Genomic DNA, 27,506 nt, shown 5'->3' with positions numbered 1-27,506 from the left:
TAGTGATACACTGAGGTGCAGCAAGTCGCAGTCCCTTCGCTGAAAGGCAGTAAGAGTTTGCCGGAGTGCTGATTTATTCCAGCCTGGCTGGTGACTTGGACATCTCTCTGTCTCTCTTGCATCACCATCTGCCATGGCCAGCAGGGGGCGCACTCTCCACTTTGATTTGATCTCCTGTAATTATTTTGGCATGCTCGGTACTCCTAGGATATTATTAACACGCTTCATCTGCTCACATAGGACCTGTTGTGGTTTTGAAAGCTTTGCCGTTGACACTAAATGTGTGAGATCTACCCTGCCTGCGATTTATTCCAAGTCTGTGGTGCTGGGGACCCCCTGTGTCTGCTTTTTCATTCCAGCTGAGTTCTCAATTACTTAATTAAACCCTCACTGGAACTAACGATAAGCTTAATTGGGCCACTTTAATTGTTTTCAGCTCTTAAACTCGTTGATATCAAGTTTGCTGTAAAACTGAGCAAGTAACTTAATCTGCAAATTGTTAGGAGCTGAGAACAATTAAAGGTCTAATTAAGCAAATTATTAAATTAAAGGTTTGATTTAAGTAATTGAGAGCTCAGTTGGAATGAAAACCAGCAGACACAGGGGGTCCCCAGGACCAGGGTTGAAAAGCACTATTATTGAACTGGGTTAGTTACTGAGGGCGCAGGAGAGCCCCAGGACTCGGACTGGGATTGAGGGTCGGGGCTGTGAGTCTGGGGGTGCCTCGTACCTCGTGTGGGACCCCCGTGCTGAGGGGCAGGGTTCCGTTCTCTGTGGGAATGCTGTCGTTGGGGGAGCTACATCCCGATACTGGAGTGCTGCTGCTGCTGGGGGAAGAATCTGTGTGGGGGAAAAAACAGACAGAATAAAACAAACTCGGTGTGCTAGTCCACACCTCCGGAGCAGGGAATCACACTGCTTTGGGAGTTCCTGGGTATCTGAAGTTTTGATGTGGGATGTTTTTTTGGTTTGTGGAGAGGCAGGTACCCATGGTGTCTGGGGGTGTCTCTGTGCGGGCGGTAAAGAGGGGTACATACCCATGGTGTCGGGGGCTCTCTGTTTCAGAGTCGCTGGGGCGCTCTCCTTGCGGGTCAGGGGGCTCTTCCTCGCTCCCAGGTGCTTCTTCAGTTTGTTTTTCACCTTCAGATTGGGCTCCGACGCTGAAACGAGATGATGCTGTCAGCTGAGGCCAGGTTAGAATGAGCGGCCAGGGAGTGTGTCAAAACGGCAGGTATTTAATGGAAACGCCGCACAGCCATCACTTCTCTTAATAGCCTAGTAGTTTACTTTTTACTTTTTAAACTAAAGGAAATGATATTCTATATGGGGCTTCGAAGTGGGGTGCAGGGGGGGGTACCTGTTCGTCGCAGAGGGAGGTCCTCTGGAGGCTCGGTGCTCTGGTGGGCAGGGGGGGGCACCATCAACGAGGGAGGGGGGACCTCAGGGTCTGGAGCCAGAGCCCTAGAGAGAGAGAGAAGGGGGGGGGGGGGGGGTTAGTGAGAGCTCTCCTTCAGTCTTGGTGGGGTGGGGATACAAACCGGGCTGTTTAGAAGTAAAAATGCAAATACTGATTTCTATGGAAGCCGAGCGTTATTCTGGAGCAGGGACACTGCACAGTGGTCAAGGCACACTGTGTGTATCTCCGTCTCCCGAAAGTGCGTGTGTGTGTGCGAGGATCGTCCCACCTGTACGCCACGGGGGTGCCGCTCAGCGGGTTGGAGTTGGTACGCTCCAGGGCGGCCTGCTGCTTCTTGCGGATCACTTCCTGCAGCTTCTGTTTGACCACAGAACTGGCCACGGCACCTGCCAATCAACAGACGGACACATTTAGACGTGAGTTTGTGTTGGCGTGGTCCCGAGTTCAGCCGCTCAAGTCGTGTTCCGTGTTGTTCACCAATCAAAGCATCTAGAATACTGTCGATTTGTTTGTTCTTGTATGTGGAGGTGAACAGTGACGGCAGTGAATCACGGCTACAGCCACGCAAGACCCTAAACCAGAACCATGTTCGTTTTTTAAAAGCTGCTTTTGCACGCTCCCAATTCAGCAGCAAGTTCAGAAATGCCAATGCAATAATCAATCAATCAATCAATCAATCAATCAAAACCTTTTATTAATCCGGACGAGTCAACCGAGAACAAAATTCTCATTTCCAACGATGACCTGGCAAGAGGCTCCGACCACCACAGCGAACAACATCAGCACAATCAGCAACGAGTGAAAAACACACAAAATCAAACCTAAAACTCAGCATGCACAGGGCCAGTCAGCAATGAGTCGACCCTGCGGCTCAGAGCAGCCTCGGATACGAACCGCTCTGATTGGACAGGATTAGTGCTCTCAGTGCTGAAGGACCCCCGTGGTGGTCCTGACAGCTGCCAGGTCGCTCCGGAACCTCTCCCACGTGTTTGTAACAGTTCAAGGGTCTCCTGGCGCTCGGGAGTGGAAAAGGAAGTGAACTTGACAAACTCTCATTCAGGAACCTCCCACACACCTGGCATTGCAGAGGGAGGCATGATTCAAACCCCCTGGAGGAAATCAGAGGGCTTGATCAGAAACAAGCAGAGGGGCAACGCTGGACTATACAGCTAACCCTGCTCGCTGTGACTGCTGGACTATACAGCTAACCCTGCTCACTGTTTTTTTTTTTCTTTTAATATTGTTGCCAGTGTGACTCATTCAGAAGGAGGGTTTCAGTGGCGGTTCGATGAATCACCTTCTTTTAAAAGGTCCAGCTCAATATTGACTCTGTTTGTTTGCCTGGCACGCTATCAGCTGGTCTCACCTTCCTTGCAGATTTTCAATGCACAATGCACGTTTTCAAATGTTTGCTTTTCATCAACGTTGGGTCATAAAACACAAACCTATATATGAGCCACCCTGAAATAAAACTAATACAATGACAGCTTGTTTTGTTTGTTATATAGGCTTGTGGCTCGCAAGCAGCCCTGATATCTACTTCTTCAGTGATATTTATTTTTGGTAGAAAGCAGAAGCTGCGACTCCCAGATCACATAACAGAGACTGCTTCTTCAATCAGAAGTGTCTCACTTCCCTGCTGCTCTTTTCGAACCCGGATTCACGGGGGGGGGGGGGGGGGGTTCTGCCTCCAGGTGGGACGGGCTGAACCCAAACCAGAACCGAGATAGAACACTCAATCACAGAGCTGGAGGGAAAGATCTGCAACAACTAAACCAAGCCCTTCTCTCTCTCTCTCAATCTTGTTGTTTGTTTAAATACAGGCTGCACTGGGAAATCCCTTAACACGAACACCGTCTGTTACTTCTCAAATAACAGGTTTGGGTTTTTGGCACATAAAGGGAAGCAGCTTGATGAGAAGAATGAAGTCAATAGACGGGATGAGGCACACACCACTGGCAGCGCACCCCTTTCATTTATTATTACGATTTAACCTTCACCTCCTGTTAATCTGCCCCATGGCTGGTGAAACACAGTACCCAGACACAGGCTTCTGCATCAAATCAGTCTCCAATACAAGGTGTTGGGTTACTTTCCAAGCCTCTCTGTTTAAAACTATACCACCAGGAACTAGATCTGAGAAGATCTCCCGCAGTACTCCTCCAAAATCCAAAAAACTCAATTCATAACCCCTTCAGTCACTTTTTTTATTTACTACTAATTACTTAAATATCTACGAACAGGTTCTACAGTAAAGCTCGTCAGTAAGGAATGAAGTGTTCGGGTCATCCCCGGCTGCAGGGGGCGCTGTGCCTTACTCTGTTTGTTCTTCTCCTTGTGCCACAGCTGCTGCAGTTCCTTTTGCTGCTCCTGCTCCTGTTCCCGGCGTCGCTGCTCCATGTTAAACTGCAGAAGAGGGGGGAGGAAAATCAGAATCGGGATCTCCTGCAGTCGGATCCCTTGCAGCAGTAAGTGGTTATAAATCTGCCTGGCTATTCATACCAGGCTAGCTGAAGAAGGCAGGAGCCAAAACTTTACAGATAAAGCCAGGGTCAGGGTTAATTTAATAGTGAGGTTTCAGTGTGCTTTTCTTCTCTATCTATCTGTACATCTATCTATCCCCTTGAGTCGCTGCTTGTATAATTGTAACGTGTTAAGTTTCCTATCTATGTGTCTATTTTATAATGCAGACTATGGCAGGGCAGCTTCTCAAACTCCAGAGAGGTCCCACAAACAGTTTTCTAAAAATAAAAATACTAAATGGTGATTGATTTGGGATAGAGAGATATAGATATCTATCTCTCCACTCACACACACACACACACACACACACACTCTGCAGTGCGTTACCCTGATGTGCTGATGCAGCTGCTGCTGGGAGATCTGTGTGCAGGGTGGTGGGCCGGGGTAGGTTCCGATGAGGAGAGGGTGGTGGTGGTGGTGGTGGTGAGGGACGGGGGTCAGCATGGCTGTGTCCGAGTCGGGCTTGACCAGCCGCTGACCCACTCGCAGGTCCATGGGGGCGGCCTGAGGGACTGCCAGGGAAGCAGGGGGGCTCGTATCCGCTGGGAAAACAAAACACGGTCAGTACTGCTGCTGGAATAAATATTATTATTTAGCAGACACTTTTATCCAAACAGAGACTAAGAGGTGAACTATGCATCAACTGCTGCTGCAGAGTCACTTCCAATAGGACCTTGTTTGTTTTACGTCTCATCTGAAGGACGGAGCACAAGGAGGTGAAGTGACTTGCTCAGGGTCGCACACAGGGAGTCAGTGGCTGAGATTGAACCTCCTGGTAACAAGTCCCTTTCTCTAACCACTGGACCACCGAGCCTACACTATGAATACGGCCCAGAGTCTCTCCAGAGTTCTCGCGGTGCCGGGACCGGCCCCTATTAACGCGTTTTGGTCGCTTTTTGTAAACCGTTTTTAATTTTAAATGAAAAGGTGTGTTCTTAAGTCATCTTATCTTTCCTCCTCCTCCTCCTCCTCCTCCCTCTTTCTTTCTACCCCTCCCTCTTTCTCTTCTCCCCTCTTCCCTTCTCCTGCTTTCTGTCTCCCAGGTTAACACGATGCAGACTTCCTTCAGGAGGGTTAACTGGCGCTGGTCCAAAAATGAGAGAGAGAGAGAGACAATAAGAGGAGAGAGAAAGAAAGTGATGTCGAAGCCCAGCAGTCAAACTCTTTTTAAGCCACAAGCCGCCTTTTCACAGTTTAAAAAAAAAAAAAAAAAACCACGCTGCTAAATTTAGAGTTGTGTGTTTTTTTTTGTTTGTTTTTTTTTAACCAAGGTTACGGTAGAGGAGAAAAGGAAATTTGAATTGCTGCATTCGAATGCAACGAGGTGTGCCGGATTAAAGGGAGAGCTGCCAGACCAGAACAGAGCTGGACTCCACAACGAAACAGGAACCTTTGGGAATTTGACCTTGTCTGTCTAACGGTAAAATAAAAAAACAACTGGTAATTTAATGGAAGGGGCTGTGTTGACTCCATTCACTCCCATCGATGACACATCCCCATATAAACTCTTATCACACCAGCTGCTTCTTAAAAAGCCAGAAAGCAGGGTCATATTGTCCAAGCTGTATTCAAGTTTAAGGAAACAGGAAACACTCCAGACTGTATAATGAGTATTCTTCTGCTTTTTTCTTGTATTTTGTAATTTGTATTTTTTGGGGGTTTATTTCTCAACTTCAATACTGAGAGCCAGGTCAGTACCGGGGTGTGGTGAGAGAGAGACGCAGTGACATCACCCAGAGCTGAGTCACGTCTACCCAGCAGCTCGTTACCAAGGTAACCACACCAGTGTGTTGTGCTGGGAGAAACAATGACACCGCCTGGTCAGGTTCGCAAAACTCAAGAGCACCTCAGTACTGCTTCCCTGGCAACACACATAACCCCCCCTCAAATCCAGCCGAAATGGTATGGCTGCGTGTGTTTGTTCTCATGTGGATTACGCCACTTTCTGCTGAGAGGGGGGGGGGGTCACCAAAAATCATTCACCGGTGACAGAAGTCAAAGGCAGAGGCTAATCTGGCTGTACCGTGCAGGTGTTGCTGTAGGAGATGGGAGGAGATAGCTTGTACAATGGAAAGGCTTTGTGTGCAAACCAACTGCACGTGCTGATAAAATACCTTTTCAGAGATGCAAGACAACGCCAGCAAGATGGTTACATTCTTTAAGCGTTCCTCTAATTCTTACCCCCACATGTAGGCATGCATAGCACCCCAGTACATTCCAACCGCACACTGGTTTTACTGGTAGTACTGGTCCGGTAAGCATTGCATCCTGCCCGACAACAAAATACTTATCGTTTCTGAGCTATATACTGAGCTGTGCCTTCCTATCGCAGCCACACGCGCATACCTTTAGTCACTTCAGTCACTGTGTGCACAAGTGTACCGTGTTCAGGTTCCTGTCTAGATCTATTTTTAGAACGCATGTGTTTTGTTTTGTTTTTTCTTTCTTCCCCAAAAAGTTTTTTTGGCAGGGTAACTTCTCGTACTCCATAGAGTTCACACAAACTCTTTTTATAAACATTTCTCAAAGTTTGAAACTGTGCGAGTGAAAGGCGATTTTATTAAGAATGCGTTTTGTGCTGCTATAGTGGCAAATCAAGGGAATCCGCTGCACTTTCAAATGCCAGTAAAAATCCTACAGGCAGGAACATCTGCCTTAAAAAAAAAAAAAAAAAAAAAAAAAAAAAAATAGTTCTTGGTTGAAACTGAAACCTGGGCAGTCCTTCCCAGGGTGGCACAGAGAAATCCTGTGTGAGACTGAAATAGCAGATCGGGCCAGGCGATATCCCACTGACCCTGACTAACCCCCCACTGCAGATGTAATCCCCTGATCAGCAGGTCCTCCCGCGCGGGGGACGCAATCTGAACTGCTCAGGGTTGGATTGTCTTGCTATTCCAATAAGAGTGATGATTTTGAGTCTCTTCAGCAGCAGCAGCTCCCAGCCCCGAAGGCGCTCCGCGACACACACCGAATGCAGCAGAGGGATTCTTGGCTGCGGAGAGGTCCTGTAATTTCCTCTGTGTAATTACCGCATTGGGGAATTCTCTCCTGTCAGGCTAAGAAAAGCAAAACAGATGGCCAGCGCTGAGAAAGTTTGGAAAAACTTGGTGATTTTACAGTCCAGCTTTCATTAGAGTGCACCACTGAACACACACACACACACGCCTTGCATTTAGAATTACTATAGACTTCCAAATTCCATGCTGTAATGCAGGGACCTGCAGCCCACTGTGTTAATTCCATTTCACTTATGAATATATCGTAAATTCTGTGTAATTATTTTTTTTATAAATACTTTGAGTTGCTTTTTCTAATTTTTTTGCATAAAAAGCAGCGCACCATCTTAATTTGTTTTATTCTTTAGTAATGTGTGTCCCGGCTATACACATTGGGTTAGTTTTCTGGATAGGCGGCCCGTGATAAGTTTGGTTGTGCATCAAAAAGTTTTCTTCTAGGCAAATTTTTCACGCTGAAAAACAGCAGCTAGGTAACAGCAACTTGAATTAATGACAGTGCTCCCTTCTCATAGCGCAGTGTGTCAAGTCCACACAATGTAGGTCACGCACACGCTGCATCGTTTCCTTTGTACGTCTCTATGCTGTACAAAAAGCCCCTGTTGTGACATCACCATTTAACTAAACCACTGAAATTACCCAAACTGACGATTACTACTTTCCACTGGAAAAAAAAAAGCTATAGCTGCTGTAGAAACTCACAGTTCAGCATTCCAAGATATTTATTTAAAGATCGGACACAATAGTGTTTTTAGTTTCTTTTTTTTTTTTTGAAGTATGCAAATGGCTGTGCACCTGTGTTAACTCCAGCTCAGGTGTCTCTTCAATGTAACAGTAAACGTGTTATTCAGTTCGAAGCTTGATGTTATTCAGCATTGCCAAAAACCCCTCCAAACAAAAGCTAAACTTGACACCCCTGAGAAACACACAGGCGCTTAGCCGCGATGCCTAAAATATTTCTGACGACACCCAGGAGACACAGACAGGCTATTATTTGCACTGCTATACAGAGAGCTGCAGGTGACCCCATTCGCCCCCCAATAGAACTGAAATCTGAAACTCACAAACGTTCCACATTCTCAACATGCCAGGTTATCGCTCCACGCTTCTACACAGCTCCCATGTGCTTCCATGGACCGCGTCCCGGGGGGCCTAGCGACTCTGTCAAAGAAGAGAACAGCACTGCGTTTACAAGCGCCCGCCCCACGACCCCCGACCCCTCACCCTATCAATTCAGATCCAATAAACCGGATTGGTCCTCCCGAGCTGTGTTCGTACCTCTTTAGCTACAGCAGAGCCCTGCTGAAGCCTGGAGGATAGCTGGATCTCTTAAAGCGGTGTGCAGCGATTCTGCACTGCCACCTGCGCTGTGATTGTACCCTGCGATGGCTGTTTGTACTGTTTGTTTTAATCTCGTGTGCACATCTCTACACTATGACTGACTTGTTAAACTATGTGCCTCTTTCCCTGAACTGAGCTAACTCTAAATACCTTGCACCTTTTTTTTTTTGAAGGCTTTGCCGTGCAGGAATGTGTGATCCATCATTGTCAAGCCCTGGGTACTCAGTGTGCTACCTGAAACCTGGGCATGCTGGCGGATCCAGGTATTGGTGCGATGTAACCGAAGGGGTGCCTGTGGCTCAGTGCTGACTGGACTGGATTCTGAGAACGGCTCCGGTCGCGCACAGAGCTAGAGCTGCAGTCTAAACCGATGTCGTGTATTTGTATTGGATGGATAGCTTTGAAGATGGAGCTGTTACTTCTTTTTAATACTTTTTTTATTAAGCAGGCTGGACCCCGAGGTATATCAAGTGCGCTGATCCTGAGAACGCAGCCAGGGTTGTGCACTTGAAACCGCTGGGATTTGGAGAGAGGATTCTATCCTGATCCTGCCCAGGCTAATTTAATTTTAATTAAAAAAAAAAGAAAGCAAGTCTTTCTTTTGCTTGCGCGATGGAGACGGGGGACGTTTGTGCTTTTAATTATCCCCGGGCTGAACAGGACGCCGGCTGTTTTTTGTTGCCAGTGAAAAGCAGGTCAGGGTGTGGATACCCGTGTGATGCCTTGCAGATCGAGAGAGAGAGAAATCCGCTCTGCAGCTCTGAGCTGTTCAGGGGGAGCGGGACTGAGCGTGCCGTGAAGTTGGTTCGTTCACTGAGCTGCTCACTCGCTTAACGCACCCAGTGCCAGCACATCAGACTACCCTTGTGAGTCTCCTAATGTTATATTTGAAGCCGGTGTCACTCTGAAGATGCTCTTATCTCCCTGCCTCATTTCCCTACACGCTAGTTTTTGGATGCAGGTATTTTTAGAACAGGCTCTTCTGCTCTTGTGGGGAAGCAGTTCACTGTTTGCAAAGCGTATGGAAATCCAGCAAACCACAGGTGTCTGAAAATTAAATTTCCAGAGCGGGGGGGGGGGACTTTAAAAACAAATTTTAAAAACACATTTAATTTTTTTTTACACAGAACAACACCATGTCGGCCGTAACTATTAAAACACATGATTTGGTTTAGTGCTAAAATATCAAAATACTAAAAAGCTGTTATAAATTCATTGCCATGTTAATAAGTCTTGGAAGGCATTTTCAAAGGGTGAAACGTCATTGAATTTATGAGATGCACTAAAAGCCACATGGCAAGAATGTAAAAGGCCTCCTGCTTCTAAAGAGTTAGACCAATCTCTGCATAGCCACGGGCTGCTGTGACCCCTGACCTCTTGCCTAGTGGGCACAGTGGACCAGTACCAGCGGTTTTTCATTCACAATTCAAACAGGAATGCTCCCTGTTAACGCCCAGGGGGCTGGTAATGCACCAAGTGAAATACAAAAGGCCAATTTAATCCCAGGGCCCTGTAGGTATAATTTAGAATTCTACACACACACACAGAGGCATCTCAGAAACCCACTCCCCGTGCTTCTGCTCTGGGCTAATAATAGCCATTTTATTTCTCACAGACCAGGCAGTTTAGTTGTTTTTCCTCCCCCAGGTGATTTCAGTGTATTGAAGGACAAAGCCTTTCGCACTGATCCGCAGAGTCGCTCAGTGTGACACTGGACTGCGTGAACGACTGCTGTGGCCAAACAGTTTTGCATCACCCTACAGAATGAACTCGTTTTGCTTCAGAAACCTGCTGAAATAATGTTAACATATTGAATTACATACCGCTTTGTAGTTTTCCCCATATACTCGCCGGAAAAAAAAACAAAAAACGGACAAATTGAAAAACGTGACATTTTGAAATGTCACGTGAAATACTGTACCACTACGCTGGCTTCCGCTAGACTTGCGATATCAAGCCAGTTAAGAATGCAGAAGTAGCCTCATAGGAAGACACTGGCACTCAATGGGTTAAGTCCGTTATGCGGCTGCAGGCTGTCACCTGAGCTTCCAAGTGAACTAAACAGCTGCTACTCCCTGCAGCAGTAGCGCGGTCTGCCTGCTACATCAGTCTTAGGGAAAGCAGAACAAAACCAAGGATTGAAAAAAAAGAGAAATCTCGCTCCTATTTAAAATGTTTATTTACATTCTAGACGATATATTTCCAAGGGCCTGGGAGACGCTTCAATATGTACTCCCTGTTGTATCCCTGTGCACTGTGGCTGTCAAATCAAGCACTATCCCAAATGCGGGGCGAGGGACAGCTGCTGTCACGCGTCCCGAGATGAAAGGCTAACTCTGTGATGGGTTATACCTATTTCTTGATTTCTTTTTGAATCGGCACTGAAACGGGATACATAGCAACGTACCAGTGATCAGAATCAAGCTGCATGTTTTCCAAGGGCAAGCTGCAGGGCAGGCGCTGGGTATTGTGCTGCGAAGCAGGAGCTGGATCAAGTTTCTTTTATAAACGGGCCGTGATAAGAGTTCAGGTTTCCCTTCATTGTTGATCAGTAATCCTTTCCAAGCAACAACAACAAAACAACAAGAAAAATCTAACAAAGTCCTTTACTTTCCACACCCAGACCAGAACTCTAACCCCTGAGCTAGTCAAACCCGCTGCCTTCCACACTGCAGCCCAGCGCTCGAAACCCTGAGCTCCTCAAACCCCCTGCCTTCCACACTGCAGCCCAGCGCTTTCTTTATCTAACCACTGAGCTCCTCAAACCCCCTGCCTTCCACACTGCAGCCCAGCGCTTTCTTTATCTAACCACTGAGCTCCTCAAACCCCCTGCCTTCCACACTGCAGCCCAGCGCTTTCCTCCTCTGTGAGACGAGGGCTGGACCCAATGCTAGAGACCGGTGTGGTTCTAAGTTGAAGACAGAAGGAAATCAAAGCTGGTCTTGGCACTTGGCTGGGCTCGATCACCACCCCCCCATTCATACGGCATGCTGTCCAGTGTGGGATTGTGGTCACAGCAGCAGCAGCAGCAGCAGCTATAAATGGACATCCTGTGTTGCTCAAGGCCTGTGTCGCAACAGAGGCACACGTGGAATCCAACTGCATCCGCGGGGGGGGCTGAGTGCAGCTCCTCCGAGAAGCACGACCGCAGCACAGGGGCTCAAACAAAGACTGCAGCCGCAAAATTAAATAAACTCTGCTTTAAAAAGAGCCATACTGACCAGAGCCTTCTTAATGAGCCACACAGACCCCTATGTATCTAAATGGTAAAATAAATGATTATATATATATATATATAAGAGAAGAGAAACTGTAATTATAGTACAGTAAGACTTCAGTATACTTCTTGTCATTAACACCCATTAAATTTTATTGCATTTTGACTGTACAGCTATGGCCAAAAGTTTTGCATCACCTTGAGATATTAACATTAACTTAATTTAGATATCTCCCTTACAAAGCTGCCCTGGGACAACAAATTTAACCCCCCCCCAACCCCAACGACTGATCCATCAGGACTGCAGCTACAGAGCAGCAGAGTGGACTGCCACAGGATCTCTAACAGCAATGCAGACAGACAGACAGACACTGCAATGGCAATGCTCCTATGCTTCAAAGGAACGGCAGGCAGTGGTTTCAGAGCGTTATACTGACACGCCACGAGTTCAGAACCATGGTTGCTGTACATACTGGTCTGCTACCCTATCAGGCTGCTGTGTGGCAGCAAGCGATTCTGCAGGGGGGAGGTGACCCAACAGGTCTGTCTGAAGCGTTGGGCAGGGTCGTGTATTTCCTGCCTGCCCTTAGCCGCACGCTTGGCTTTTGTTTTTGATTTCATATCGCAGCTTCCCGTTTCACTTCTCCACAGCAGCAGAGCCTTTTTTTAGAATAAAAGTTGCTCAAATTGTCATGTCTAAATCGAGTGGTCTGACTTCCTCCTCGGTCACACAGAAAATCCACCAGCGAGACACAAAAAGAAACTAGCGACGCTCAGCCCCGCTCCACCTTGTATGTGAAGGAAAAAAAGAAGGGCGATATAATGCAGCGCCTTCTCATACTAACAAGGCAAGACATTTATTTTATTTTTTTAAGATTTTAAAAAGTGAGAATGTCTTTACTGAAAATGAAAACACGAAATCGCAAATGATGAAACAAATTGTAATATCCTGTACAGAAATAAAGTTACCAAAACAGACACACACTACGATGGCCAACCACGCTTACAGGAAGTGTCTGTTTTTATACCCCAACTTCCCTTGTCTAACGCCGTTGCCTTGGCGACGGCGCGGCTCCATGCTTATCTGCTCTGCTGTGGCTTTTCGCAGACAAGGCCTCCCCCTCTGACTAAAGCGAGTTTTAAAAAAAAAAAAAACAGATCTACCCTTCTCAGAACTGCTCACCCCCCGGAGCTAAACTGGCAGCTCCAGACAGGCTTTCAAAATCTGCACCAGGGAGACAGGGAGGTGCACAATCACACACGCCTCCACAGCGGCTTCACTCGTGACCCCCGTTCAATCCCAAACCCCCCCCAGAGGTGAACACCTAGAGCCAGGGTGGCTTACCTGCTCCTGGTGAGCCGCAATCCAGCAGGTTTGACAGGGAGCCCTCAAATCATCCATTTCTGAAGAATGGAAGTTTGTTGATCAATTGATGGTTTGTTCAATTAAATCAGGAGTGGTCGGCTCTGGTCCAGGTGAGCTGCAGGGTGTTCAGGTGTTTGAGCCAAAGGATCTCTAAATTAATTTAATTGAACAAATGACTACTTGCATTGAAAAGAATACTGCGTAACCAGTCACAATTAAATTGTTCTTTTAAAAAGTCTTTAGAAAATCTAGGGTTACTTATAAAACCTAGTGTAGAAAATTGCACTGCACCTTAAACCCAGCAATGCACAATTATCATTGTGTTTATTTGGCCTTTATCCAAAGTGACTTACAGGTGTTATAATGCCAAAAAAAATTAAATAGTGCAGTTTACAGTAAGTGCTAGAATACAATACGAGGTAAGAAGCAACCATTTAGGATGAAGACAATTTGAGGATCCAGTAACAAGCACCCAGCAAACTCTACAGAGCAGTAAGAAACTATCTGAGAATCTCTTAAGAGCAATTGAGGGCTTTGCTGGAAAAAAAACACCACTTGATAACCCACCCAGTTTAATTTCCTTTAGGTAACGCTCCTCCTGGGACGTGTCTGAGTTAATTGCACAGCGTGCGCACACACACAGGTATACAGTCATCATCAGACCCGACAGCTTATTCCTGGAGGGGGGAAGTTAAACATTCCTCGATTTTCTTTCTCTTTTTTTTTTTCAGTTGTCGTAGTGGCTGTGGGGTACAGCTTGTGTTAAGCGTGGGCTCTGTTTTCTATCCCCAGAGCCTTTTTCATTCGTCGCTGTCACCAGTTTGCAGGCGCTGGTGGAGGGAGCAGCAGCCCGGTGAAACCAGGTCTGCCAAAAATAAACGCAGCCAAGTTTACCAGAGCAGAGAGGTGTGTGTGCTCTGCGGGAGCCAGCGAAGCCCACAGAGCCGGTCCAACAGGATTATCAGAGCTGGGTGACTACAATTACTGAAAATGAATTGCACAAGGGAACAATTACACAGCTGTGCTCAAGTACTGCTGTTCTGCTAGCTGTGTTTGTAGACACAAGCAGTTTGTGTGTGTGTGCATGAGAAAGACTGTGTGGAGTTGCTTGCATGCAGACTATGTGACCTGCTCCTGCCATGTGGTCCCTCTCTGGCCTCCTCTCCTCACAAAAGGGCCTGTCCTGTTAAAATATTTAAGTTGATGGAAAAAAAGTGGAAGACTGAACTGGAGGCTTTGAAGGGCAGCCATAAATCAAGAGCAGCCTGGGATCCACAGGAGAGAGGAGGGATTCCTGAGGGGCAGGAAGGAATTCACTGCAGCCAGAGAGCGCGGGACTGGAGGAATCGTGTGTGTGTGTGTGTGGCAGAGCAATCCGAGGCATTGGTCTCGGTATTGCATGACCTGAAGCTAGTGTTACTGCACGGCTTAAAATCTATCCTCTACACCAGCATTGAAACGGATGAATACGGACGGGGTGGCGCATTCGTTGCCTATTTTGAGGCTGTGTGGTCCAGTGGTTAAAGAAAAGGGCTTGTAACCAGAAGGTCCCCGGTTCAAATCCCGGCTCAGCCACTGACTCATTGTGTGACCCTGAGCAAGTCACTTAACCTCCTTGTGCTCCGTCTTTCGGGTGAGACGTAATTGTAAGTGACTCTGCAGCTGATGCACAGTTCACACACCCGAGTCTCTGTAAGTCGCCTTGGATAAAGGCGTCTGCTAAATAATAATAATAATAATAATAATAATAATAATATTTTATGCCACTTGATCACTAAACAGCTTCACATTTGTTCTCCTTTTACCCCTCTAAACAGTGGGCTGGGAGGCTGTGTGTGCAAAGCAGGGTGCTACAAGGGAGCGTGGAACAGAGCCATCACACACACGCACAGGGCTGTATCTATCAATCTAATCAGTTTACTAAAATCGCAGATTAAAGAAATCAGACAAGCAGGAGTTAAGTAGTACAGTTTTCAAACCCCATCTCTCTCTGCTCCTTCCAGCTCCCGAGGCGATCTCTATTAATAGGACTAATACAAACAAATAAAAAGTAAGATAGGACAGTCTGAAATCCAGACGCTTGGCTGTGTGCTCACAGCTCTGGAATGACAGGGAGAGTGTATAAATCCCTGCCAGGAATGAGGCAGTCCCTGTAACGCTCTGCCACACCGACAACTCACATAAAACAAACTCCAGCAACGAGGGAACCACAGAACAGAAGAGAGGGAGAGGGAGAGGGAGAGGGAGGCAACTAAACCACAACTGGCTTGCAAATACACACAGGAGACCAAAAGAATTAAATAAAACGGAAAACGCTGCGTTTGAAGAAGCGCGTTGTAAAGTGACACACTGCCTGCAGCACAGCTACGTTTCTCTCTCATCCTCCCCTCTTGTGCTTTTGAAGAAATCTTTACCAGCAGGTCAGAAAGGCATTTCCTCCCCTCTGCACTGCGAGCCTGGACTGGCCAGTAAAGTGTACCTCCCTCCCCACCCCCAAACTTAAAGTTGTGAACGATCCTAGTAGCCTCTAATCCGTTCGATAACACGGAGCGCTGCGCTGGGTTTTGTTCCAGAGGCAGGGGGGAGGGTCCCTGAATTATTCATTTGAAGTTTTTAAGCATCTTGGGAGAACAAATTCATAGTGCAAATGCAGTGAAACTGGCCCACAGCGAAATACCAGCCCTGCAAACTGCAAGCAAGCTGTCCTGGAACACTTTTAAACCCTCTGTGTCTGTTTGACAGGACAGGTGTCCAGATGTCCCGTTCAGCTCCGAGCTCGGCAGGACGGAGTGACCCCTGTGACCTGCGCTCCAGACGGGTCACCCTCCACTTAGGGGGGGGTCAAATGGTGCAGTTTTACAGAAACTATTTTTTTTTTGTTTTAACTGCCACGTGTTAAATGGCACAAGAATAAAATGTATATTTTTTTTTATTAAAAAATAAATAAAGAAAGAAATCAGTTTATGCGTGGGAACTTTTAAAACTAAATCCAACATCTACGCGCCTCGATAACAGTCGTTTGCCTAAAACACCATTTCTGATTTTGTTGTTTCGTGAAAACAAAAAAGTTCAACAGTTCATTTGTCAAACCTCAAACTGTGACTCCCGTTCTGAGTACAGACGTAGCAGTTCTCTTTGTGGGTAACATTACCGTACACCCCCTCTCAACCTCGCGGCGTTAATCCGAAGCGATGACTCACGCTCACCGTTAGAAAAGGCAGAATGTCAGTATGCGACTTTCTGGAGATATGAAGGGGTTACATCGTGCCTTTCTGTTTGTCGTGGAAGCTGGAAATTACTCAGAGACTTGTTTCCCTCGGTGGCAGGTTGCACTGAGAGCGAGCTGACCACACGCACTGCATTTCATTTGTCTGTTTCTATTTATAGGTCATGCAAATTGCATTTTAGTTATACATGCATGGGCTGGCACTGAACGACACAGAGAAATCCCTCACACTGACAATGCAGGGATGGAAACTTGACTCCTATTGCACAGCAGTGTCACCCATTCCAGGTTTTACTACCAGCTTGATCAGCCCCCAGTGTGTATAGGGAACAAGCTCAGGTGGGTCTGATTAAACTCCTAGTAAAACCAGGATTGCAGGGATGGAAATGGTAAGAAAAACAATGCTTACCTGTGGTATGATAAAGCATATTAATAGACTTGGCAAACCAGGATAAAATTCTGGTACAGCAACTGCAAAAAAAAATACACTGTTGAACTTTTATAAGGGGAGGCAAATTACGAGCTTCTGTGCTGGGAAACTCCAGAGAGCATCAAGCAGAAACACCCAAAACAAAACAGGATGTGCTTGAGAGAGAGGCCCCTGCCTTACAGACGAATACTGTGTACTCTGTCAGCAAGGATCACTGCTGTACTGTACTGCGTGCAACACACATTATCAAAACGCTCCTGCGAGATACGGCACAGAATGTCATCCTCAGTGCGAGCTGTCAATCAATCAATCAATCAAATCCAGACGGGTCGCATCACGTTTTGCAAATGCCGACCTGGCGAGAGGCTCCCATCATCCGTTTGTACAGCGAGCTCGCGGTGAAGCCTGGAATGGCTCAGGACTGCCCTGCAATGGAAGTCTCATTTGCACCACACCCACAGCTGCTTCTGCACTTCAGAGAATTCTCTCGTTTGTGGATTCAAAACTGCCCTGACCAGAGGTAGAAGGAGACGGATCACACTGGGAAGAAAAAAAAAATACCTGTCTGTCTGCCGCGTTGAGCCCTGACTGAAAGGAAGGAAGTGTGTACTGTAGCAACCTGTAGCTGCAAAACTACCTGGGTAACTTCGGTGCTATTTTTAAACTTTGCTGTACACTCCCACACTCCCAGAGCGTTCTCCCCGCCACCGCAATCTGCTGAGGCTGAGAAACGCCACTCCCCTGCACTGCTGCCAAGCTGCTCTACGTTTCTCATGAGAACGTGCGAGTCACGGGATCGGCTCTGCCAGCGCTCGAAAAACAAAGAGCACCGTCACTGTGTGTCTGAGGGTCACTCTGCACTCACCTGCCTAGCTAGAAAGCAAAGCCACACCCCATGCACCTGATAAGGTGGATTCAATCTAAAAACAATCTAAGACACCTGAAGGGACCAAGGCAGGAGCGAACAACAACACCTTCAAGGGGGGAGGCAATATTCCGGTTCATCACGCAACTGCTTTTGCAGCACGCTGATTTCTGCAACGTGCAATGCACACGACACGGCTCTGCCAGTAACGTTTAGCTTTGAGAGTGAAGCCAGTATTGAGATCTTGATTCTGCCAGCTAAATAGCAAACACAGCATGACAGGACCTGCAGAGCTAAGGAAGGCTTCGTAGCAACGCAGAGCACACACAGTGCAGTTTGTTCCAGGCTGAAGTTACACTTGAGGGTTCAACTCAATGAACTTCGCTTTTGTATGTCTTTACAAACATATCCAATCAACAGCGAACACTGCTATATTGTAGATGAGTTAGTGTAGAATATGACCCTGTAGCGGACACTGACACAGAGGAGGCAAACTCTTTAGACAAGCATACGAAAGGGTAGTAAAGCACACGAAATACCAGACAAAAATGGTTTTACGATTATAAAAAAAACAAGCAAATGCTACGCATCTTCATTACGCAGTGAAACACACCTGCTGTATATTATACAACTTTCTAACTGACAATAATTCAAAAGACGTAGTGGCATTATAAATTAGTAAGGGATTTAAAAAAAAAAAAAAAACGCATTGCAGAAAATTGTTCCAAAGAAAGATCTGTAAGCCTAGGCTGGGTGCAGTACCAATGACTTACTAATCCTCAAATGCTTCTCCCTCCTCCCTCCTCAGCTCCAGTAAGCAGTGTGTAGTTAACTTTCCCTCGTGCTGCTCTCTGCGAGGTTTCACTGTGAGCACACAGCTCTGCACCGGCTGTCAGCTGACTGCGAGGAACAGGAAAACGTGATTTTCCCACCAGCTCCCCAAAACAGCATGTCTATTGTTACCCCCGAAACCTTTCCTGGTTCCCCTCCCCTCGGAGTTCCAGGAACACAGCTCTGATTTCAGTGTGAGTGACTCACAGAGTCTCATTCCAGAGAACGGCAGTGTGTTTGGAAGCTGGGGGGTGCATTTCCTCTTCTGATTCAAGTGGCTTTTTAACTCATGTAAAGAATTCCACTTCATATGCGAGTGGTCTGTTTACACGGAGAAGCACAAGCACACACACACAGACCCCCCCGCCCCCGCCCCCCCCGCACACACACAGATATCCAGACACCACTCACTCACACACTCCACTTTCATCCAGTCAGCCCTGCCTCTTACAAGACTCATTGTTCTCAAACCTTTAGGCCAAAATTTAAAAAAAAAAAATACAATGAAACGAAACACTCACCGAAAAATATGTGAAGTACTACATAAGTAAAAAATAACTTAATGATACAGAAGGAGGTTCTGGCGTAGAAGCTAGTGAAGCCTCCCAAGCCAGTGGCACTTTACTGGCACAGGGATCACGATATACGATTACGCTGCGCCCGGAGAAATGCAACAATGCAGCCAGTGTCCCTCTCTCCTCTCAATTAGACACGGATCCGCTCAGCAGCAACGCTGCAGCCCTCAGGCTTTCCATTCCCTCCCAGGCCTTCATCAGCTTCATTTTCACTACTCCCCTGATCATTGCCATTTGAACCTTTTTAAAATCGAAATACATTTCTCTGGAGTGGAGGTACGGCACGATTGAGCAGCACTCTCCTCCACAGCCCCGGATATTACTACTACAAATACTATTATTATTATTATTACTATTATTATTATTATTATTATTATTATTATTATTACTACTACAAATACTATTACTACTATTAGTATTACGTGAGATTGGTCTAAAGTCTGAGCCATCGTTCCTGGACCCTTATTGTTCATGAAGGGCGACACAGCTCTCTGCCCGAAACCGGATCCCCGATCTGGGTCTCTCAGATCCAGGGCCTGGGTCCTCTTTGTCACTGCGGGACCCAGCCATCAATACAAATGCATCGGCTTACAGGCAGAGCATCAGTCTCTGTGTCTCTGTGAACCAAGAGGGGGGCTGTCTCTGTGTGTGTGTGTGTGTGTGTGTGAGAGAGATCGCTTCACTCCCACGCCAACTCCAGTGCCAGGAGACCTCTTTTCAAACACTTACTTTTGAATCACCCTGTATATATTTCAACACAATTTAGTAGGGACGTTTTTAAATGCCTTTGATAGTGCTGGGTAAGGGGCACTCTCTCAAGGTATGGTAGCACTGCCCTTAGACAAGAACGTGGGTAATTAAATATTCCAGGACTTTTTTGGCGTCACATTAACGAATGCATGCATTAATAGCATGAGGGGTCTAAACGAGGGACAGAATCCCCCCTTCGGTGGTTCTATGACGCGGCACCGTCGTTGTGGTTCTATGACGTGTTGTGGTTCTATGACCGGCAGTCCTTGTGTTGGCGATCCTAACAACACCGGAGACGTTTTTAATAAATGAAGAGGTTCTCTATCCTACCTGTCGTCGCCGTGGAGGCGTGCTCGTCTGGATCTGCGCCTAGAGTCCGTCCGCTTGCCGTAATTCCATCTGCGAAGAAAATCGAAGCCGACTCGTAAATGCTATTCAACATCTGGAGCGGGCCTGGCACGGGTTATGTGGTGTGCACTTGAACAGTGTCGGGTCTCACACACACACACACACACACACACACACACAGTTTATACAAAAATAAAATCAATATATAGAGGCTATATCCAATCTTCACTGCAGATCATTTTCAAATGCCTTATTATAGCATTTTTTTTTAAATCCAAACCACCAACATCACATTTCATGGGTTAAGCTTACATTAAATGCAGTGACAGTAAAACATTAACCTGCTCTTCAAAAAAAAAAAAAAAAAAAAAAAAAAACAGGCCAGCGCTCAACTTTTTAAAAAGCAAAACAGGCAAAATCTAAAGAAAAATCGGACTCACAGCAGGTGCGCTTAAGTTACGTAAATAAACATTATAATATATATTTTTTTTTATTTGTTTACAAACCTGTGTCGACACAGCAATGTTCCCTATAGCAATGCAGCCGGCTACTCAAACGGTCGTTTCTGGATATTGGTATTTACACTCCAGTATGAGAGGCAGGTTAAAAAAATGCTCCTTTTTCACACTTGAAACTCAAAGCGAAATCCATTTAACTTTGCACAGAGCTCGGAATAAAACAACCCCAGATCCCTTAACGCGACTAAAAAGGCTGCCCGGTTACTTTTGCTGTTGCAGATTGTCTTTTTTTCTATCGGTTTATAGTAAACAGATCACCGCGATTTAACCTGCAAATCTAAATAGAGGAGCTGCAGGAAGGAAGCGATTTTTGTTTATCGTCCGCGACAGACTGTTGCATCACAGCGAGGCGAAAGTTGCACGAAAGAAAAATGTTTATCCTGCGCGAGTTCTCCTGTTAGAAGCTTTTATTGTTCATGCCTACAAGCGAGCAGGAAAATACAGTCAATAGTGCTCTTCGTTTGCAGAAAAAACTACGCCAAGCAGCTTTTGTATTCCTTTAAGAACGACACAAAATTTTAAATATGCAAAAGTTAGTTTTGTGTTTCCTAATGCCACACTTCTTTATGTGGTTGTTTTGTTTAGCTTGTATGGTTCAACTGTGCGCAGTTTCTCCACGGCTTCTCTGCTGTCTAATCTAAACTAACTCCTTTCTCAAACATCCAAGTAACGCAATCCACCCAGAACCTCAATAATAGAGAGAGAGAGAGAGAGAGAGAGAGAGAGAGAGAGAGAGAGAGAGAGAGAGAGAGAGAGAGAGAGAGAGAGAGAGAGAGAGAGAGAGAGAGAGAGAGAGAGAGAGAGAGAGAGAGAGAGAGAGAGAGAGAGAGAGAGAGAGAGAGAGAGAGAGAGAGAGAGAGAGAGAGAGAGGTGTATAGGAACTGGGTGCGTTAGAGCTAAACCGGCCCCACTACGAGACCAAAAATAGCAAACTGGGCGGCGCTCACCAAAAATAGCCCTGATGACATCACACGGCTCCTTTCAAACAGAAAACCTGCATTGTTCCTCAGCGGGGGACCGGATTGGTGAGTTTCGCAGCCAATCAGACACTCGAGAGGATTTCCCTCGCTTGAGAATTTGGGTTTGCTGCTCCACCTGGTGAAATACAAAGCCGCGAGTTTACATATTTTCTTTCCCTCCTCCTCGACAGGTTTTATAAGCATTTCCTACGCGTTTTGCTGTTCTGTTTCTGCAGCCAAACTGGGAAATTACATAAAAAAGTCCAGTTAGGTAAAATTTCAAACTTCAAATACAGTAAAACTCTGGAAGACAAATGCGTGAATCAGCCTTGTTTACAGGTGCGACTCTGGACTTCCACAGAGAAGGTCTCCGGCTCCGGACGCATGAAGTCAATCGCATTGCTATAAAACAGACAGGAGTTACATTGCCAGTTTTAGATTCACACATTACTATAAAGAAAATAAAAAGGTCCTCCTCATAAACTAGTGCCGACAGGGCTCTGAATCGATTCTCATGCCGTTGAGTCAAGCACTTCAATTCGGTATAATGTTTCAAAGCAGTGAAGCGCCTGCATTCTCAAGCAATCAAACCGATATCTTGTTTGCCGATAGCAGCGACTTATTTCAAATCACGGAAACAAAGCAAATAGTGTCGAGTTTACACAGCAGATAACTCGTTTACAGTTGCATCTGATACAGGCACGCACGCACACACAGTTCTCGTGAAAAATAAATGTTAATAATTATTTATAGCCAAGCAGGTCGTTCAAAACCAATACTGTAAACACATTACCGATGTCAGAAACATGACAGCATCGTGCACGAGCAAAACCTGGGAAGCGCGGCAGTGAAAACTGATCGCCAGTGCCCTACGATTCACACAACACGTGGAATACGCTGCGGTAACAGGGTCATCACATTCAGACGCGCGATTCATAAGCTTATACCAGCGACACTTATCCGATTTCTTATAAAAAAAACAGACCAATAAGAAAACAGGGAGATGCATTCAAACAAACTCAACAGCACTGCGGTCTGGAGACCAGCTTGTGAAGGAACCTACTGCGTCACTAATGGGCTGTTTCAAAGGGTTTGTTAAGATGAACTGCATGCAGCAGAGGAGACAGGAGGCACTGGTCAAGCCAGCTCCAGTATACTTCATTAGTAGCAACGTGCAAACATCGTGGAGACAATGACCTTCAATTACTAGATTTTTAAAAACATCCCATAAAAGGCGATAGACAAAAAAACAAAACACTGGCTTCAGCCTGGCACCATCCTGCATGACTTAAATATTCAATACTATACTGTGCTGTGCCGGGGATGGAAGCAAGACTCCCATTGCATAGCCAGTTTGATCCATTCCTGGTTTTACTAGGAGTTTAATGAGACACACCTGAGCTTGTTCGCTAGACACACTGGGGCTGATCAAGCTCGTATTCAAACCTGGAATGGGTGACACTGCTGTGCAACAGAAGTCCCATCCCTGTGTGCTATACAAAAACTCTGCCAATGCACGAGAATAAATACTCCTGACCTTTGAGTGCATTTAAAAAAAAAACAGTTTAAACTCTAGAAAATCTATGCAACTCTCCACCTCTCACTACTAAAACTAACCCAGATTCAATCCACACCTCATAGCAACGAGAAGAAATAATTGAAGAGCTGAATTAAAAGCATTTCGAGCTGGACGTGCTGGTTTGTTGCTTTGTGGTTTTGTTACAAAGGGGTCCGGGACAGAGAGCTGTGACTCGCCCCTCCGCTCTGCTCTCAGGTTGCGCCACTTCCTGTGCTTTCAGTACCTTGAAACCCTCCTGTTCACTGCTGTGGCTTCCTATCTGAGGTGCAAACACCAGCGAAGACTTCTCAGAAGCAGGCACGCACACACGCTTTCGCTTACCTTTAGTTGGTCAAATTACATTTCCGTAGGCCTGTGTGTGTGTGTGTGTGTGTGTGTGAGTGAGTGCCTGTGTGTCTGTTCTGCATGTGTGCGTCTCATTTTGTGTCTGTGAGCGTGTGCGAGTCTCAATGTGTGTCTGTAAGTGTGTGAGTTTGTCACTGTGTGTGTGTGTGTGTCTCTGTGTCTGTGAGCGTCTCAGTGTGTGTCTGTATATCAGTGAGTGTTTGCAATGTGTTTGCCTGTACCTATGCAATGTCTATTAGGTAAACTCTTCATACAGCAGGCTGATGTATCCCAAGTGATACAAAAACTTCTGGTGACCTTTCCACCTCCTCACTTCTCATGTGAAGCTACAGAGCAGTTGCTTGAGTCATCAGCGCGTTATATATATATATAAATCAACAAGTGTCTGCATGACATAACATTACCACAGCTACTACAGAACAAATACAGAAATATCTTTACCTCGCGCCACAGAGAGACACAGACTCACCCGGTCTTCCCAATCCGAGTTCACCTTAAAAAGAACAGTGCCAGAAAAACCGAATCCTGCAAGGGGAAGCTGACTGGATGAGCAAGATGGAGAGCTGAAGGGGTGTGGGGAAGCCTGCAGCCGCTCCTGCCCCCCTCACCCCTCGGGGATCCTATTACTGTGAGAGGGACGAGTGAAGCAGTGGGGTCCGTCAGCCCCAGGGGTGAACACAGACTGGGCTCACTCTAGCTGATCAAAGCTCTGTCCCAGTGATAGCATGCAATGCCCTTTACAATGCAGCTCTTTGTATCACAGTTACACAGCGTGGTATTCAAGGATTGCACTTGCCCTATAATGCTGCTCCACACACACACACACACACACACACACGCAGTCACACTAACTCAGTGGACAATTTCTCCTATTGCCCCAGGCTTACCGGGAGTGCCTGTGCTTTGCCATACCCTCGCTTTGCTTTTACAATGAGATTTCACACTCAGCTTTTTGTAAGAGACAAACTGCCTAAGAAACAGACAGAGAGGGAAAAGGAATGAGGAGAGAGAGGGAGACAGAGAGCGAGCGAGTGGGAGACCGGGGGGGGGGGAGGGGAGAGCGAGCGAGTGGGAGATGGGGGGGAGAGCGAGCGAGGGGGAGACAGGGGGAGAGTGAAAGGAGGGGAAAGAGCTTCCATCCGGCACGATGCGGACTGCCTCCCTGCCAATCTGCAGGAATTCCCCCTCAGGAAATGAGCCGGAATTTCAGGAATCTTGGAATTCTGCCGCGATCGCTGGAATCCGACGGGAAGGACCAAGAGGGAAGCGACAGATGCCTGATCCTCGAGAAAGAAAATGGGCGTGTCGGAGCGGAGACTGGGGACGGGATACAAAACCAGAACCCTGGCTGAACCGCAGTCCAAGGGACGAGGTTGATTTTAGTACAAAAAAAAATAATTAAAAAGCCACATGCGATACGGTAAGCATAAAAGACTGGACCCATTTAAAATGAAAAAGATTTGCAATGTGGACCAACATCCACTGGGGCAAAGGCTGAGTCCACCAAACCAGATTAGAACCCAGGGTCTGGTTTCACAAAGCAGTTCAGTAGAAGTGTGCTAAATCCAATTCACTTCCATTAAAAAAAATAATAAATAATAACCCATCTATGCTTTAAATCATACAGACTAACCTTATCGTTCGGGTATCTTAAGACATTGTTTTTTGAAATCAGATAACCTGCTTGCTGGCAGCCTGCTCAGTTCTGGACATAATCAGCTATAAAAAAAAACATATTCAGACAGTCTGTGGAAACAAACTTTTAAAAACTACAGCATGCTCGGATTTATTCCTGAACACGAGAATGTATTTATTTATTTTTTTTGAATTATTTATTTATTTTGAATGAGACTAAGTCCTCTGTAGCAAGCCCACCCGATCTGATTGAACGGGACGTTATCAAGGAAAATCATCCCATAGGAATGGGTCAATAGGTACCTACTAGCCTACCAACAGGTAGGTCCGGATCAAGAGCTGTAATGGACGTCGGATGTAGCAGCCACTAGAGGGCGCTAAAAAGCAGTGTTGAAATAATAGTAACAGTTTAATAGTAACAGTTTGGTTTAAGGGTAGAGATTAGGTTGAGGGGGAGATTAGGTTAGTGGTAGACATTAGGTTTAGGGGTAGAGGGTAGGGGGTAGATTTAGGGGTTGGGAGGGTAGTAGGTACCTACTGGCCCATTCCTATGGGATGATTTTGCTTGATAACGTCCCACTGAAATCGACTGATTCTTATCAGATCGTTTGCAATCCCCTAATAGTCGCCGTTGACTGTATGAAACATTCCCCACTTTGACTGGCCAGAGTGTGCAGGTAACAAGCTCAGGTGTGTCTTACTGAACTCATAGTAAAACCAGGAATGGATCCAAGTGCTATGCAACTTGCTAGTGCAGTAATCCAAAACTACATTCTGATGAAGAACAGCAATGGTTTGGCTCAAGCCTTTGTTTTTTTTTCTGTAGAATTAGCTTCATTTTTTTTATTTCTTTCCTTTGAAAGACAAAATGGTGCACTGGAACAAAAGCCTGGTCTACAGGCACGCTGTTCTGACACGAACCCACAGCTGCACTCCAGTCTGACGAAAGAGGTTTTGATTTTTAGACGTATAGATATTTTTTTCCTGTTATCTTGTCGTGAGGGCATGTGGGGGCGTCAGCAGAAGCCACGACACAGGCGCTCGTTAACTGACTGGAAAATACGAGTGCGTGTCGAGCGAGTCACCTCGAGGTACAGAGAACAGCGCTCCACTTCTTAAAAGAACAATATGAAAATGACTTTCCAAAACAGGAAAAATTAAAAAAAAAAAAAACTCCCTAACCACTTCCTTCAGAAATTACACAAATGTGATTTTTCACAGTTTCAAATACATATATATATATAAATCCCCTCATTTGCAAGATATGCAGTTGAATTAATTGAATTCACCCCATTGGCTGTCATAGAGCTGGAGTCATAAATATTGATACCCTGTGCCTTAATTCACCAGATTTTTAACTAGCGCTTGGTAAGGCGAATGGGAGTTCAACACACTCACAAGAGGTATCATTGCCGTGTAAGTATAGTGTAACAAACAATACTTATAACACTTAATACATTGGGAAATAACATTGAAGCAATTAGAGGGTATGTAAACTTTTGACCACAATCGTACATATATATATATATATATATAAAGACACAATCGCCTTGAGAGTGCTGGAGACTACATTTCGGATCCCCTTCGTTGTTTCGGATCTAATTAAAAAGACGAGTAAAACGCTTTGAAAATACAGCCCAGTGTGTACAGCATTTAAATTGTACAAGGAAAAGACTGTGAAGGAACACAGAGTGAAAAATAACCTGCCCCACTCTGTACACTCACTGCTGTCAACATTTTTGACAACAGTTTAAAGTTTTAGTGGAAATTCTACACGTCTAACACTTGGCTGACTTTTAAACTTCCAAAAACGGCCCGCCCTAGTATAACCCTTCTTCAAGGAGTGAAAGATGAGGGTCCCTTTCCATGAACTCCTCTGAGCACACTCTCCCACCCTGCCTCTTTAGAGACTGGGACAGGGGAACGAGAGTCCACAGCGTCCTCTGTGAGGACAGGGACGCAGAGGGACTAACAGCTGCAGCCCCACGCTGCGCAGAGCTGCAAGGCTGTATTCATAAAGCACTACCGTGCTGCTAAATGTGTAGGATGGAAGTGAACATGTGAACAGGGGCTGGCCTGGGCTGTTCCTCTTCAAAGAGATTTTAGAATCGATTTCAGCCTTTCAGCCCCGGCTGCCGTCTCTCAGTTTCTGTTTCAGCGAAAAACACCGGAAAATAAAAGAAACGGGGGGGACGGGGGTTTCCGGAAGGTACCCTGGCCGGGCCGAGCTAAAGATAGGAGTGAAACCAGTCCGCCCCCACCTCTCAGTAACAACAAGCCCGATTGGGTGGGAGGCAGGCAGGCAGGCAGCTCGCCAGGAGGATGGGACCGTGGGCGGGGACAGAACACACCGTCATTCCGGGGTTTCCTCGGCGACACAGCGCGGCATCACAATCGTTTTCCAACGACGCTGCAGACCGAACTGATTCACCATCACCAGGGACGAGACAAACAGCAGGGGAGCGCACCAGGACCCATTCACACACACAGAGCCAGGACCCATTCACACACACAGAGCCAGGACCCATTCAAACACAGGGAGCCAGGACCCATTCAAACACAGAGCC

At 46.2% G+C, this 27,506-nt stretch overlaps 1 protein-coding gene and 1 long non-coding RNA gene across 11 annotated transcripts in view; one reads left to right on the top strand and one right to left on the bottom strand.

Moving 5' to 3' along the window:
- Window positions 1-27,506, bottom strand: part of LOC117967074 (histone deacetylase 7-like) — a 66,990-nt gene that overhangs the window by 21,290 nt on the left and 18,194 nt on the right. For 2 of the 10 annotated variants that reach the window (XM_059011762.1, XM_059011763.1), the window contains 7 exons: window positions 19,886-19,954; window positions 4,268-4,482; window positions 3,736-3,823; window positions 1,686-1,803; window positions 1,358-1,461; window positions 1,038-1,160; window positions 731-840 (listed from right to left, as the gene is read on the bottom strand). In XM_059011762.1, the coding sequence (XP_058867745.1) occupies window positions 731-840; window positions 1,038-1,160; window positions 1,358-1,461; window positions 1,686-1,803; window positions 3,736-3,823; window positions 4,268-4,482; window positions 19,886-19,954 (827 nt within the window). Of the gene's footprint in view, window positions 1-730; window positions 841-1,037; window positions 1,161-1,357; window positions 1,462-1,685; window positions 1,804-3,735; window positions 3,824-4,267; window positions 4,483-8,018; window positions 8,116-8,232; window positions 8,658-12,857; window positions 12,917-16,513; window positions 16,647-19,885; window positions 19,955-20,409; window positions 21,148-21,368; window positions 21,517-27,506 lie in introns of those variants that run through there. The other 8 variants (XM_059011767.1, XM_059011765.1, XM_059011764.1 and 5 more) reach the window with 8 other exon arrangements.
- Window positions 3,752-5,389, top strand: LOC117400962 (uncharacterized). Its single transcript, XR_004544290.3, has 2 exons — window positions 3,752-3,885; window positions 4,984-5,389. It is a non-coding gene; the product is annotated as an uncharacterized LOC117400962 (long non-coding RNA).

Source organism: Acipenser ruthenus, chromosome 42, assembly GCF_902713425.1.
Source record: "Acipenser ruthenus chromosome 42, fAciRut3.2 maternal haplotype, whole genome shotgun sequence".
In the NCBI taxonomy this organism is placed as follows: domain Eukaryota; kingdom Metazoa; phylum Chordata; class Actinopteri; order Acipenseriformes; family Acipenseridae; genus Acipenser; species Acipenser ruthenus.
This window is presented reverse-complemented; position numbering and strand designations above follow the sequence as displayed.